Consider the following 14,918-nt stretch of genomic DNA (forward strand, 5'->3'; position numbering starts at 1 on the left):
ACTGTATCTCTACTGATATTAATCCAGCTCCCTCACACTGTCACTCAGTAACCCCTCTCCCCCCAGCACCCTGTGTTACTGACTATCTCTACTGATATTAATCCAGATCCCTCACACTGTCACTCAGTAACCCCTCTCCCCCCAGCGCCCTGTGTTACTGACTGTATCTCTACTGATGTTAATCCAGCTCCCTCACACTGTCACTCAGTAACACCTGTCTCCCCAGTGCCCTGTGTTACTGACTGTATCTCTACTGATGTTTTTCCAGCACTCTCACACTGTCTCTCAGTAACCCCTCTCCCCCCGGCGCCCTGTGTTACTGACTGTATCTCTACTGATATTAATCCCGCTACATTCCCTGTCCCAGCCCGTTGCTGGTGACATCCTGTCTTTCTCTGTTTAAATTCTGACCAATGTTTCCACACATTCGTGGAGAATTAACAGAAAATCTTAAAGAGATTACTTCTGGATTTTTGCCAATCACCCTAAATCTGTGTGTCTCTGGTTAGCGACCCTCCTGCCACTGGAAACAGTTTCTCCTTATTTACTCCATCAAAACCCTTCCTGATTTTGAACACCTCGATTAAATCTCTCCCTTAACCTTCTCTGCTCTAAGGAGAACAATCCCAGCTTCTCCCAGTCTCTCAACATTAACTGAAGTCCCTCATCCCTGGGACCTTTCCAGTAAATCTCCTCCGCACCCTCTCCAAGGCCTTGACATCCTTCTGAAAGTGCGGGGTCCGGAATTGGACACAATTCTCCAGCTGGGGGAGAACCCAGTGATTTATAAAGGTTTAACATAACTTCCTTGTTTTTGTACTCTGTGCCTCTAATTATAAATCCCAGGAATCTGGGTGTTTTTTTTAAGTCCTCTCAGCTTGTCCCCTCACCTTCACAGATTTGTGTACATCCTCCCCCAGGTCTCTCTGTCCCTGCACCCTCTTTAAAATTGTACCGTTTATATTGTCCCTCCTCATTCTTCCTACCAAAATGAAGCACTTCACACTTCTCTGTGTTAAACTGTATCTGCCGTGAGTCTGCCCATTTAACCAGCCTGTCTCTGTTCACCTAAAGCCTGTTTCTATCCTTCTCACTGTTTACTACATTTCCCAGTTCCATGTCTTCTGCAAACTGTGAAATTATTTCCTGTAAACCCCAAGTCCAGGTAGTTCATATTTATCAAAAAAAAGCAGTGCTCCCAGTCCAGACCCTGCAGTCTGGAAAAACAACCATTCACTGCTACTCTCTGCTTACTGTCCCTTTACCAATTTTTTATCCATGCAGTCACTGTTCCTTTAATCCCAATGAGTTTCGATTGTCAGTGGACAGTGATCTGGGGAGTGGGGAAACTGGGATGATTTTTTATTTTTTACTCCCCCTCCTCCTTCGCCAGTGGATCGAAAGGTTAACAATCTCCATCAGCTCTCGCACAGTCACTAACCCACTGCAGACAGGGTGTTAACAGGCCGGCGTGGTTCAGTAATCACACATGACACTGACAGCTGCAATCCAATCGGGATTTTTAGAACTGGAGGAGGTGCGGGGGCTAATTTTGGAGGCGGGAGTTGAAAAGGCGGCCTGACAATCCCCTCTGAATGAAGTCAGGGATCCATTGTGAAATAAATCTGGAAGGTTTTGCAACCTGGAGGCTGCTGGCCCCTCGCTCATCCCTTCAGAAGACAGGGTGGGGAAATCGAGTTGTCACTGCACCGGATTGCAGTCGATTGGGAGAAGGGACTAAGTACAAGGCTCCTGGCCTGTGAAAGGAGGCTGCAGTGGGGGTAATAACAGAAAAGACTAGAAGCCATTAACACACAGGTTACTGCGCTATTTCAGAAAGCTACCCACTGCGTAATTACTGGAGAGATGATTTACCACTTCGACACCCTGTTAAACAACATCAATTCACTCACATCTGGCTACTTCCATCAATTTTTAAAACTACACGTCCCAGAGGACAAACACACAGGGGAAATAAACACATTATATGGAAACCCACACTGACACACACATAGAAATAAATTATTAAAATGCAGTTTCTTCACTGGCTTGCATTTTCACCCCAATCTATTTCTCCCTCACGCTCAGACCTCCAGCACTTTTAAATATATATTGTATGAAAGCAGTGCCACCTCCGTCCTATATTTACAAACAGAAGATACTGTGAGGATCGGGGTAGAGAACGGAACTGGATGCTGTTAGCATTTAAATGCAATTGTTTTTAAAAAAAAACCCACAAGAACATGCCATGGATCTGAAATATTTATCCTATCAATGATTTAAAAACACACCATGCAATTCTGTAATGGGTAACTATTTACTGGGAAATAAATTTTTCTATATAGGTGAAATGGAGATGAAAGCTGTACCCTGTGCTGTCACTGCAGGCTGTTTGGCTGCTCCCAGGATGGTTATTTGTCTGGTTCCCGAGTGCCTCTGATTTCAGTCCCATCTCTTTCAGCAGTCCTGTGTCGCTGGAGATTGTTCATTGTCTCACTCCCTGCCTTGCAATTGCTATAGCATCAGCTGCCACCTCCCTGGATACCCAGACACCTTGACTGACAGCCTCTGCCGGCCCTATCCCCGCCTCCACCCCCTCTGCCTTCCCATTGGCCGGCCCCGGCTGTCAGTCTTCCACATTCCCCTCCCCCACCCACCCACCCACCCACATCGCCTTTGTGATGTGGCTGCATTCTTAATGAGGCACCCTTGACATTACTGCCAAGCCGGCTGTTTCTGTGCCAAGTTCACAGGAGTGAGGATGCACAGCGAGGAAGACCATTCTGCCCGTCGGGGCCGGTACTGGCTCTCCGAAAGAGCTTTCCGAGACTTGCATTCGCGCCTTTCCCGACCGGAAGCGATTCCCAGCCAGCGCAGTCTCTGTTGTGAGGTAACTGGAAGAAGAGCCGGGGTGGGGAGTTCTCCCCGGTGTCCTGCGTCCAGTATTTATCCCTCAGTCAACATCACAAAAACAGATGACCTTGCGGGGGGGGGGGGGCGTCATTAACACATCGCTGTTTGTGTGGGATCTTGCTGTGCGCAAATTGGCTGCCGTGTTTCCTGCATCACAACAGTGATGACAGTTTTAACAAAAAAAAGTTGGCACTGTGGGGCATCCTGAGAGGAAAGTGGGATGAGCGAGAGGCCGCCGGAGGAATGGGAAATCCTTCTTTAATGAACTCGGACAGAGAGGCTAGTGGTTGGACCTGCCCCTATCGCAATGTTTGCACACTTGTACGGGCGCTTATTCACAGAGTTACGCGCTAAAGCGTACGCCTCCTAACACAATTCCAGCCACAATTCCAGCCTATATCTATCCCTTCCCCAGTTAATGCCCCATGGCCTCTTGAAACAAATGAGTCAAAGGTTTGGAAATAAAACACGTGGGTTGTTGTGATCTGGAACGCTTAAAGGCAAAAGGGGAATTGGATAAATACTTGAAAGGGAGACATTTGCAGGGCTATGGGGGAAAGAGCAGGGGTTGTTAATTGGATAGATATTTCAAAGAGCCAGAACAGGCACGATGGACTGAATGGCCTCCTCCTCTGCTGGAGGATTTGGCATCAGCAAGAATGATATTGAGCTGGAAACTTATTTTGAGTTTATACTTGCCAACGTTTATATTTTAAAGCACAATGAGTGACAGCTGGAAGTTTGGATGTTGGAACAACAATTCCTTGAGGATATATATTTTTTTGCCAATTATTTAGGTGACAGGAACCCGGAACTTTCCTGAGCCAGGCCGGAACCTTTGTTCGGGCGCGCGGGGGTTGGGGGGGTAGACTGGGAATGCGGGACCGGAAGCCGGTTGCCGTGGAAACGGGGCCTACACAGGGAGGGAGGCGCGGATTATGGGCTCGAGCGGGCCGGACGGGAGTGAGAAGTGAGTGAGGGGCGACCGGAGCAGCGAATGCCGGATGAGCAGAGAGAGAGAGAGAGAGGGAGGCGGCGGGAAAGCGGGCCAGGCCGAGGGGGAGCCGCAGTCAGACAGCCTGAGGCCTAGCAGCGCAAGAGCTGCTCGTTTCTGTCGCTCCCGGCCCCAGTCCCCTTCACCCTCTGACCTGCCTTGAAAAGGACGTCCCAACATCCACACGGTCTGCTTTTCAACAGGGGACTCTTTTCCTCCCTTGATCTCTGACTCCTTCACCTCTGACCCCTCCCTTGACCGCTCACCTCACCATGACCTCTTTTTTCCCTCTTGACCGTTTGTTCACCCCTCCCTTGACCGCTCACCCCCCTTCCCTTGACCGCTCACCCCCCTTCCCTTGACCGCTCACCCCCCTCCCTTGGCCACTTCCCCACCTTCCTTGACTGCTTGACCTCTCCTCCCTTGACCACACTTCCTTGATGTCTTCACCCCCCCCCCCGCCCCTTCAGTCCTCTTGCCCCTCCCTTGACCTTTTTTCTTCCACTTGGTCTCTCCTGCCCTTTCCCCCCCCCCCCCCGACCACTTATACCCCTCTTGGTCTCTTGCTCACTCTCCCTTGACCTCTTGCTCACTCTCCCTTGACCTCTCGCCTCTCCCATGACCTCTCATTCCCCATGACCTCTCGCCTCCTCTTGGCCTCTCGCCAAACCCCCCCTTCCCTGCATCACCTGTCACCCCTGTGTGTCCTCCTACCTTCAACCCATAGAGAGAGGGGCTGAGGGTGACGGAGATGGGCAGGGAAGACAGGCAGTGAACAAGGCACACAGATGGGGTGGGCTAAAAAGTGGAACTGGAGACAGACAAATGCCTGAGCAAAAGTGTGTGACAGCTTGAAAGAGAGGAGAGAAAGCGGAACACAAACAGAGAGGAGAGTCACGATTAATGAGAGAAGCAGTAGGTTAGTTACAGGGAGACATAAAAGAGTCAGCTCGCAGGTACAGCAAGTAATTAGGAAGGCAAGGGGGATGGAATATAAAAGTAGAGAAGTCTTGCTACAACTGTGCAGGGCATTGGTGAGACCGCATCTAGAGTGCAGTTTTGGTGTCCTTACTTAAGGAGGGATATACTTGCATTGGAAGCAGTTCAGAGAAGGTTCATTAGGCTGATTCCTGGGATGAGGATTTTGTCTGATGAGGGAAGGTTGAGCAGGTTGGGCCTATACTCACTGGAGTTTAGAAGAATGAGAGGTGATTTTATTGAAACATATAAGATTCTGAGGGGGCTTGACAGGGTAGATTCCAAGAGGACGTTTCCCTTCGTGGGGGAATGAAGAACTCGGAGGCACAGTTTCAAATGAAGGAGTCTTGCATTTAAGATGGAGATGAGGAGGAATTTATTCTTTCAGAGGATCATTAGTGTTTGGAATTCTCTTTCCCAGTGAGCAGTGGAGGCTGGGTCATTGAATATATTCAAAGCTGAGCTACACAGATTTTTGATTATGGGTTATGGGGAACCGGCATGAAAGTGGTTAAGGCCGTGGATCTTATTGAATGGTGGAGCAGGCTCGAGGGGCCGAATGGCCTACTCTTACATCTTATGTTTTGATGACACTTTTCGTTTCAAGTTAAGGGGTTGTGCCACGTACTCCACCCAGTATTTAAACACTGTAAATGACCAGAAATCGGGGGCTTGGGGGTGCCTGGGTCTCTGTTGAGTTCAGTTGGCTTGGGAAGGATTTAGCTCATGATTTCAGTTGGTGGGGGAGAGGGGGGCTGTATTTATGGTACAGTATTTAATTTATGTTAATATATTTAACAGTTGATGGCCAGATGACAATCTCGCTTTATTCCCAGCAGTGAAGCCAATGCGAAGTGGTTGGATGCTCATTATGACCCTGTAGCTAACCTCTACACCTTCACCTCCAATGTGGGTAGGTACACTGTCTGATTGCACGACTCAAAAGTAGCACTTGCTGCCCCTGTATCCAAAACTCGAACCGAGTCCCGTTCGCCCATCACCCGCCCTGTGCTCGCTGACCTACACTGGCTCCTGGTCTGGTGACACCTCGATTTTAAAATTCTCATCCTTGTGTTCAAATCCCTCCATGGCCTCCTCGAGCACCCCCCCCTCCCCTCCCGATCTCTCGAATCAACGACCCTCCGAGATCTAATTCTGGCCTCTTGTGCATCCCTTCTCAAGGAGTGTAAATCAGACAGAATTTGACCCCGAGCCACATAAGAAGATATTAAGGACAGGTGACCAAAAGCTCGGTCAAAGAGGTCGGTTTTAAGGAGTGTCTTAAAGGAGGAGAGAGAGAGGCGGAGAGGTTGAGGGAGGGAATTCCAAAGCTTAGGGCCCCAGGCAGTTGAAGGCACGGCCGCCAATGGTGGAGCGATGGGAATCGGGGGATGGACAAGAGAATTTGTCAACATTTCCCATTGTAATGTGCTATGTAAACTGTCACAGTGCGGTTACACACTTTGGCCATTGGGTGGCTCAGTTTCTGACGTCTCTCCTCCATCTTGTACCTATATTAAAAAAACATACTCAGCAAATAACTGGGAGTAAAGCCATGGAAAACTTATTAGGAAGAATTAAAAATGACAACATTTTAGATCAAAACCTCTCTTTCCCCCCCCCCCCCCCCCCCCCCGGGTACTGACCTTTGTGGTTGCATACAAGCATTTCTTAACAGTATTTAATTGTGATGTAAACCCCCTGGTAACACAGTAACGTGTTCCCCCTTCTCTTCACAGCTCTGGCAGACCTTCAGGGAGATGGTGAGAATAAGGTAATGGGAACATTCAGATGAAAACCTCTCCAACTCATGTAATGGTTCTCAAATTGTGTTAATCTCTTCCGCTGTCTCCCCCGACACTTTTAATTTAAATCCCCTTACCCATCACAAATCAATCAACCTCACTTTGAAATTTTTAATTGACGCCCAACCCCCCCCCCCCCCCCTCCGCCTCAACACCTTTTTTTAGGGAGGAGAGTTTTCCAGATTTCCACTCTTCTTTGTGTGAAGACGTGCTTCCTGACATCACCTCAGTTTGAGTCTGGACACTGTCTGTGAAGTAACAGCTGCTCCAACAGTCTCTTCCCCTTCTTTAGGCACTTGTTACCAAACAGTTAAAGGACTCCTGTTTGGATCTTTCTGTCTCTGAATATATGTTTATTCCAGTGAGGAATGTTCACGTTGTGATATGTAGTATTTTCTAGAACCTGAAGTTCACGGGTTAGATACAGAGTAAAGCTCCCTCTACACTGTCACATCAAACACTCCCAGGACAGGTACAGCACGGGATTAGATACAGAGTAAAGCTCCCTGTACACTGTCACAGCCAACACTCCCAGGACAGGTACAGCACGGGATTAGATACAGAGTAAAGCTCCCTCTACACTGTCGCCATCAAACACTCCCAGGACAGGTACAGTACGGGGGTTAGATACAGAGTAAAGCTCCCTCTACACTGTCCCCATCATACACTCCCAGAACGGGTACAGCACGGGGGTTAGATACAGAGTAAAGCTCCCTCTACACTGTCCTCAACAAACACTCCCAGGACAGGTACAGCACGGGGGTTAGATATTTGGGGCCTGAGGAATAAAGGCCCCCTCAACATAGATTATATAAAAGGGGCCTGGGGTATCAAGGCCACCTAAAAAAAATGAGAAAAAAAAACGGGGGTTAGATACAGAGTAAAGCTCCCTCTACACTGTCCCCATCAAACACTCCCAGGACAGGTACAGCACGGGGATTGGCTCCTCTCTGATTGGGAATACTGAGTGCTGAGTGCCTCAACGAGGTGCATCTGACAGTGCTGCAGTCAGTTGCTGGAGGTGCTGCTGGAGAGGGAGAGCTGAGGAGGGAACTGCAAAAACCTTTCAACAACTTTTGCTGCAGAGGAGGAAAGACTTTGAAAAAGGCTGTATTTCGAGGTGGGTGTCGAGCACCAAACTTTCATTTCGTTTGGACTGTTGTGGGAGGTGAAAGAGGCCAGAAGAACAAGGGGTGGGGGCTACACAATTCTGTAGGGAGCTGTGCAGTTGCACTAAAGTTGCAGGGAAGCTCCCTCCCCACCCCAATTGCCCAGCCTGAGTCAGCTGAAGCTGCCTGGCTAATAGAGACATAAGGATCGAACTAGAGCCTGGGCAGCTTTCGGCTGACCCAGGTGAAGACCCCTCCCACAACCAGAAGACCGGAAGACCAGAAGTGTTTACAGTGCTCTGAGTACCACCCTTTAAGGGGAAAAAAAGCAAAGTCATCGCTTGCAGCCTGTCTTTCCCCTTTCCTGGATACCCTCAGCCTCTCCCCAAACCTCCTAGTTGGTTTGTTTGTTTGTTTGCTTACCTGCAAATTGGGGGTGGGTTTGGCTCTTGAGCCATGGCAAGCCCATCATCACCGGTGGCTGGGCCTTCTCATACCTATGCGGCTGTAGCCTCTGTGGCCGCCCGTGTGACCCCGTCACCTTTTAAATTAATTACTTCGAGCCATGGGGTAAAGAGTTATCCCCACCCCAATATGTCTATAGAGGCCTGTGTAAAGGCAATGGCCGAGGTTGTCGGCCCCTCGGCCATTGTGGCAGCCTCAAAAATGTACGGGAAGGCTGTGTTCTTCCTGAAGACCGAGCGGGCGGTGTCCCTGGCCCTGAGTAAAGGGCCCACTGTGGGTGGGACTTTCCTGCCGGTGGACCCTCTAGGGGCCACTGCGCAGCGGTTAATGTTATCAAACGTCCCGCCCTTTATTCCCAGTGAGCTCCTCCTTCCCCACCTGCACCACATGGGGGAGGTGAGGTCGGGGATCACCCCAGTCCGGCTTGGTCTTCGGGAGCACAGCCTCCAACATGTCTACTCCTTCCGCCGCCAGTTATTTATGCAGCTGGCGCGGGAGGAGGAGGAGGATGGCCAATTTAATGTGGAGTTCCAGGGGACGGCCTACCGCGTCTTTTGGACCTCGGACGGGGCGCGGTGCCACGTCTGCAAGGGGGTGGGGCATGTTCGTAAGAACTGCCCCAACCTCCCGGCCGCCAGCTCCACCTCGGCGCCCCAGGGTCCTCCCACTCCCCCCACACATCCAACAGACACCGCTCAGTCGGTTCCGGAGGCTGTGGTTTTCACAGCCTCCAGCGGGGAGGGGAGTGCCCGTCCGAGTGGAAGGAAGACGCGGAGGCAAAAGAAACATCAAGAGGCGCGTCCCCTGGACACATTGAAACAACCCGAGCCTGAGCTCAGCCCAAAGCCCGTTCTCACGGAATCCACCTGTCCCAGGGCTGGGCTCAGGCCCAGGGTGACCAAAGAAAAGGAGGGTGCAGAGGCCTCTGATGACATGGAGGTCTCTGAGCCTCTGCACCCTAGTGCGAAAAAGAGGAGAAGGCACCCCTCCACAGAGGTAACGAGGGGCCCTGAGGCGCAGGGCCCATCTGTTGGAGGGGAGCTGTCTCCTGTTTCGGGTCCCCAGGTTTCCCCTACCGCCACCACCAAGGCTACAAAGTCCAGGCAGGAGCACCCTATTCCTCAGGATGGAGGGGAGGGGAAGGCCCCGGTACTTGAAGCCCCTCCTGAAGGAGTAAGTGGGGCCCTGCTTGTGGTGGAGCAGCCTGTGGACGCCGCCCATTCTGCCACTGCTACTGGGTCGGCTGCCCTGAGTGAATGGGAAGGTGAGGCCCCAGAGGGTCTGCCCTCCCAGCCGGAGTCCACCACCAAATTTGGAGACACCTGACCCGGTTATAACCGAGAATGCTGCCCCATCTGCTGGGCCTGTGAGTGCTGGCGGAGCGGGAGATGGCCTCCTCTCGCCGCCTCCGGTCTTGGCTCCGGCTGGATTTCCGGAGTCGGGAACTTCTGTCTCCCCTGGACCACTCATTGGCCTGGGGACGGAGGTGGAGGGGGGTCCTGAACTACTGGCGCCCACAGGCTCCAGTTTCACAGTAGAACCCAGAGAGGACTCCTCCGCCATCGATCCTGGGGGTGGGATCGCGACGGAGGCAGGAACAGCTGGCGCGGCCGGGACGTCCGCCCCACAGTGTGTGGTGGATGTGTCGGCCGCTGGCGGTGACGACCCGGAGGAGGATGGGGATTTGGTGGGGGGCACGGAGGATGATCTTGATTCCATCGCCAGTGAGGTGGTGGAATCCCTCGTGCCTCCCACCGAATCTCCTCTCATCCCCACGGCGGAACTCCGGGATTTCCTCGCGGTTTGCAGGGGCTGCCGCAATAAAGTTCAGCTGGCCCTCGACCGCTGGTCGAATCTGGCGCTGATCATCCAGTCCCTCCGTGCTGCCCTGAAGATAACGGGCAAGCGTGCGGGCGTGAAACTGGTTGAGAGGCGCCGTTTTAATGTGTTCCTCAATGGGTTGCTGGGGGAGTGGAAGGCCAGGTGCACTTCCACTCCCTCCTCACAGTGAGCTGTTGGTGACGGGTTTTAAGTACCTTTGACATGAAGATAACCATAGCCAGCCTCAACATCAACGGCAGCAGAGGGGCTCACCGCAGATTTCACAATCTCTCAGTCCTCAGGGAAGGGAGATACGCGGTGAGCTTTCTGCAGGAAACCCACACCGTTCCGGGAGACGAAGCCACCTGGCTCCTGGAGTGGCAGGGTGGGGTCTACATGAGTCACCTCACCCCTATTTCTAGTGAGGTGGCTATCTTGTTGGCCCCGACTTTTCAGCCGGAGATCTTGGGGGTCAAGGAGCTAGTGCCGGGCCGCTTGCTCCACCTCGCCGTTCGCCTGGGTAGCGTGCCGCTCCACTTTGTGAACGTGTACGCACCCAGGCCCGGCGCGTTGCAAGCGCGCTTCTTTGAAGAAGTGTCCGCTCTCTTGAGCTCCATCGATAGCGGCGAGTGCATCATCCTCGGGGGGGATTTTAACTGCACCCTCGAGGTGGGGCATTGCTCCGGTCCCCAGCGCGGCCAGGCGTCGGTGGAGAAGTTGAGGGGACTGATCAGCTCCCTTAACTTGGTGGACGTCTGGCGGAATCTCCATCCCGACTCCAGCGCCTTCACGTGGAGGTCTGGAGGAGGGGGGTCGCGAATCGACCGCCTCCACATTTCGCAGGCGTACGTCTCCCGCGTTTCGGCGGCCTCCATGCGGCTGGTGCCGTGCTCGGACCACCACCTGGTGTGGGCGGAGTTCACTCCGCTCCGCACGTGGGCGGGGTCCGCGTACTGGCACTTTAACAACCGGCTGCTGGAGGACGAGCGATTTCGGGACTCGTTCTGTCGATTCTGGGCCGACTGGAGAAGGAAGCAGGGGGGCTTCCCCTCCTTGAGGCTATGGTGGGATGTGGGCAAGACTCACATCCGCGTCTTCTGTCAGGAGTACGCGAAGGGGTCGACCAAGAGGCGGGAAGCCGAGATCGGGCGCCTTGAGAGGGAGGTGCTCGACTTGGAGTCCCGCCTCGGTCATGCCGTCGCGGACCCGGCCCTGTGGCAGGCGTACAAAGAGAAGAAGGGCGCGCTGAGGGACCTGCAGCTCATAGGGTCCCGAGGCGCGTACGTGAGGTCGCGGATCCAGATCCTGGAAGATTTGGACCGCGCCTCACCCTTCTTCTACTCGCTGGATAAATGGCGGGGGGTCCGTAAGCAGCTCGTTGAGCTGCTGGCCGACGACGGATCCTCCATCACGGATCCGGAGGGAATGGGCCTCCTGGTCTGTACTTATTACAGTGCGTTGTTCTCTCCGGATCCGTCCAGCGAGGATGCGCGCAGAGTTTTGTAGGAGGACCTGCCGCAGGTCAGCCCGGAGGGCGCCGAAGGATTGGAGGCTCCGCTCACGTTGACGGAGCTGACTGGCGCCCTCCACCAGCTCTCAAGGGGCAAATCCCCAGGGCTGGATGGGTTGACCGTGGAGTTCCTCAGGGCGTTCTGGGACGTCCTGGGGGACGATTACGCGCGGGTCCTGGGGGAAAGCCTGGCGACCGGGGAGATGCCCCTCTCGTGGCGCAGGGCGGTCATCGTCCTGCTGCCGAAGAGGGGCGATCTACGCCTGCTTAAAAACTGGCGTCCGGTCTCTCTCCTCAGCACGGATTATAAGATCTTTGCCCGGGCTATGTCTACCCGCCTGGGCTCCGTGCTGGCCCACATGATCCACCCCGACCAGTCCTACACGGTCCCAGGCTGGTGCATCCAGGACAACATCCACCTGGTCCGGGACCTGATCCGTCTTTCCCAGAGGACTGGTCAGTCGGTCGCCTTTCTCTCCCTCGATCAGGAGAAGGCGTTCGACAGGGTGGATCACGATTACCTTTTCGGGACTCTGCGCGCTTTCGGACTCGGGCCGCATTTTGTGGCCCGGGTCCGACTTTTATACGGCGCCGCAGAGTGTCTAGTCAAAGTTAACGGGTCTTTGATGGCGCCCCTTCGCTTTGGGAGAGGAGTGCGTCAAGGATGCCCCATGTCCGGCCAATTGTATACCATCTGCGTGGAGCCCTTCCTGTGCCTGCTTCGCAGGAGGTTGACGGGATTGGCTCTGCGCGAGCCGGCCATGCGGGTCGTCCTCTCGGCTTACGCCGACGACGTGCTCCTCGCAATCACAGATCCCGTTGACTTGCGGAGGATGCGCGACTGCCAGCAGACCTTTTCTGCCGCGTCCTCCGCAAGGATCAATTGGGAGAAATGTTCTGGACTCCTGGTTGGTCAGTGGCGGGTGGACTCCCTGCAGGAGGAGATGACACCTTTTGCGTGGAGCACCACGCACCTCCTCTATCTGGGAGTCCACCTTAGCCCCGCTGAGGAAGCCTGGCCGGCAAACTGGCAGGAGTTGGAGGCGAAAGTCACCGCTCGGCTGGGGCGCGGGACAGGACTGCTCCGAGTGCTTTCCTACAGGGGCCGAGCGTTGGTCATAAACCAACTGGTGGCCTCCATGCTGTGGTACCGGTTGGTCACTTTGGCCCCGCCCCCTGTATTTGCCACCAAGATCCAGAAGAAACTCGTCGATTTCTTCTGGGGCAAGAGGAAACACTGGGTCTCTGCCGCGGTCCTGAGTCTCCCGATCGAGGAGGGCGGTCAGTCGCTGGTGTGCGTCCACACCCAGGCTGCGACTCTCCGTCTTCGGACCCTGCAGAGATACCTGTACGTCGAGCGTCCTCCCAGATGGTGTGCGCTGGCGACGTATTTTTTCCGCCAGTGTCACTGCCTTCAAGACGACACGCAGCTCCCGGTGGAGTCCGTTAGCCGCGCCTCTCTGAGGGAGTTGCCTGTCTTTTACCGGGATCTATTCCGAGTCTGGAACATGGTCGCCTCCAGTCAGGGCGCTCCCCCGCCGGCGGAGGAGAGCGCCTCGGCTGTCCGGGCGGCTGACTCCGGGGACGGTTCGGCGGGCGGAGGAGTAGCCGAAACCCCCGGGACGACCCTCACTGCGGGTGGCGAGGGGGCTCGGGAGTGCGGGGCGATCCCGGCCGAGCTGACCTCCGCTCGGCCGGAACTGCTCATCGGACCCAGGCCCCGAAACCCTCCTCGGGAGCCGGTCCCGCACAACCCGAGCCGCCTCTCGGAAATGCCCTCCGTGCCATTCCAATCGGCGCAGAGGGGTTTCCTGTACGGGCTGCTCCTGCACACTCTCCACTCCCTCGCCCTCGTCAGCCGGCCGGACACGCCCTGGCGGTCCGCGTTGCCATCTGGCGGCGAGGGGAAACCCCGATGGAGGTCTCTCTACGTGGGAGTCTTTCCCCCTTTACATCGGGGACCTGGGTTGGAGGGTGCTGCACAGAGCAGTCCCGTGCAATAGACTTTTAAGTAGGTTCACGGACTCCCAGGCCGCCTGTACTTTCTGCGGCCTGGACGAGTCCGTGTTCCATGTTTATACGGAGTGTGCGAGGTTGCAGCCCCTATTTGAGTATCTGAAGGGGCTGCTCCTCAAGTTCTGGCTGCACTTCAGTCCCACGCTCCTGATCTTTGGGCACCCGGTGCGGAGGGGCTTGGGCCGGGAGGAGGATCTCCTCGTCGGTCTGCTCCTGGGCCTGGCCAAGGTGGCAATTCACAGGTCCAGGTTGCGGGCCGCCGGGGGGTCCGTCCTCCCCGATTGCCTGCCCCTCTTCCGCGGTTACGTTCGCGCCCGTGTGTCCCTGGAAAAGGAGCATGCGGTGTCCGCCGGTACGCTTGAGGCCTTCCGCGACCGGTGGGCACCGCAGGGACTGGAGTGCATCATTGACGCCGAAAATGGCATTTTAATTTGAGTTTTTTGTTGATTTACCTGGTTTTAATAAAGTTATTTTTAAAAAAAATGTAAATATGTATATAAAGGGGGCCTGAGGAATAAAGGCCCCCTCAACATGAAAAAAAAAACAACGGGGTTAGATACAGAGTAAAGCTCCCTCTACACTGTCCCCATCAAACACTCCCAGGACAGGTACAGTACGGGGGTTAGATACAGAGTAAAGCTCCCTCTACACTGTCCCCATCAAACACTCCCAGGACAGGTACAGTACGGGGGTTAGATACAGAGTAAAGCTCCCTCTGCACTGTTGCCTCTTGCTACTCTTCTGCAACAGGCTCGAGGGGCTGATTGGGTGTTAAGTGTACCTTTCTGTTTGTGCAGCTGATAGTTGGCGATCTGGGCACAGGCCTGTACAACATGAAGCTGAAGGTGTACAAGGGAACCAACATGCTGTCTGACAACACGCTGATTGACGTGCCAACTGGAGTGGTCGCCTTCCTCATGGACACCAACGAGCCCAGGACCCCGGCAGTGGCAGTGGCGTCTGGACCCTATATCTACATCTACAAGAACCTCCGTCCCTACTTCAAGTTTACTCTACCCCCTCTAGAGGTGAACTCGCTGGAACAGGACGTGTGGAACCAGGTCAAGGAGGTAAGGACGGCTGAAATTATTGACCCTCCGACAGTGTGACACTCCCTCAGTACTGACCCTCCGACAGTGCGGCACTCCCTCAGTGCTGACCCTTCGACAGTGCAGCACTCCCTCAGTACTGACCCTCCGACAGTGCGGCACTCCCTCAGTACTGACCCTCCGACAGTGCAGCACTCCCTCAGTGCTGACCCTCCGACAGTGCAGCACTCCCTCAGTACTGACCCTCCGACAGTGCTG

The 14,918-nt window shown here is 54.4% G+C and overlaps 2 protein-coding genes across 2 annotated transcripts in view; one reads left to right on the forward strand and one right to left on the reverse strand.

The window, feature by feature from the left end:
- Nucleotides 1-2,554, reverse strand: part of LOC137355837 (E3 ubiquitin-protein ligase pellino homolog 1-like) — a 34,140-nt gene extending 31,586 nt beyond the window's left edge. Inside the window, exon 1 of the mRNA XM_068021412.1 lies at nucleotides 2,370-2,554. Coding sequence (XP_067877513.1) covers nucleotides 2,370-2,452 — 83 coding nt within the window. The 5' untranslated portion in view covers nucleotides 2,453-2,554. The remainder of the gene's footprint in view (nucleotides 1-2,369) is intronic.
- A 1,236-nt stretch (nucleotides 2,555-3,790) lies between these two features.
- The window catches only part of bbs1 (Bardet-Biedl syndrome 1), a 41,588-nt gene continuing 30,460 nt past the window's right edge, over nucleotides 3,791-14,918 (forward strand). The window contains 4 exon segments of the mRNA XM_068021411.1: nucleotides 3,791-3,883; nucleotides 5,722-5,798; nucleotides 6,625-6,659; nucleotides 14,409-14,681. Coding sequence (XP_067877512.1) covers nucleotides 3,852-3,883; nucleotides 5,722-5,798; nucleotides 6,625-6,659; nucleotides 14,409-14,681 — 417 coding nt within the window. The 5' untranslated portion in view covers nucleotides 3,791-3,851.

The sequence above is a fragment of the Heterodontus francisci genome, chromosome 44 (assembly GCF_036365525.1).
Source record: "Heterodontus francisci isolate sHetFra1 chromosome 44, sHetFra1.hap1, whole genome shotgun sequence".
In the NCBI taxonomy this organism is placed as follows: domain Eukaryota; kingdom Metazoa; phylum Chordata; class Chondrichthyes; order Heterodontiformes; family Heterodontidae; genus Heterodontus; species Heterodontus francisci.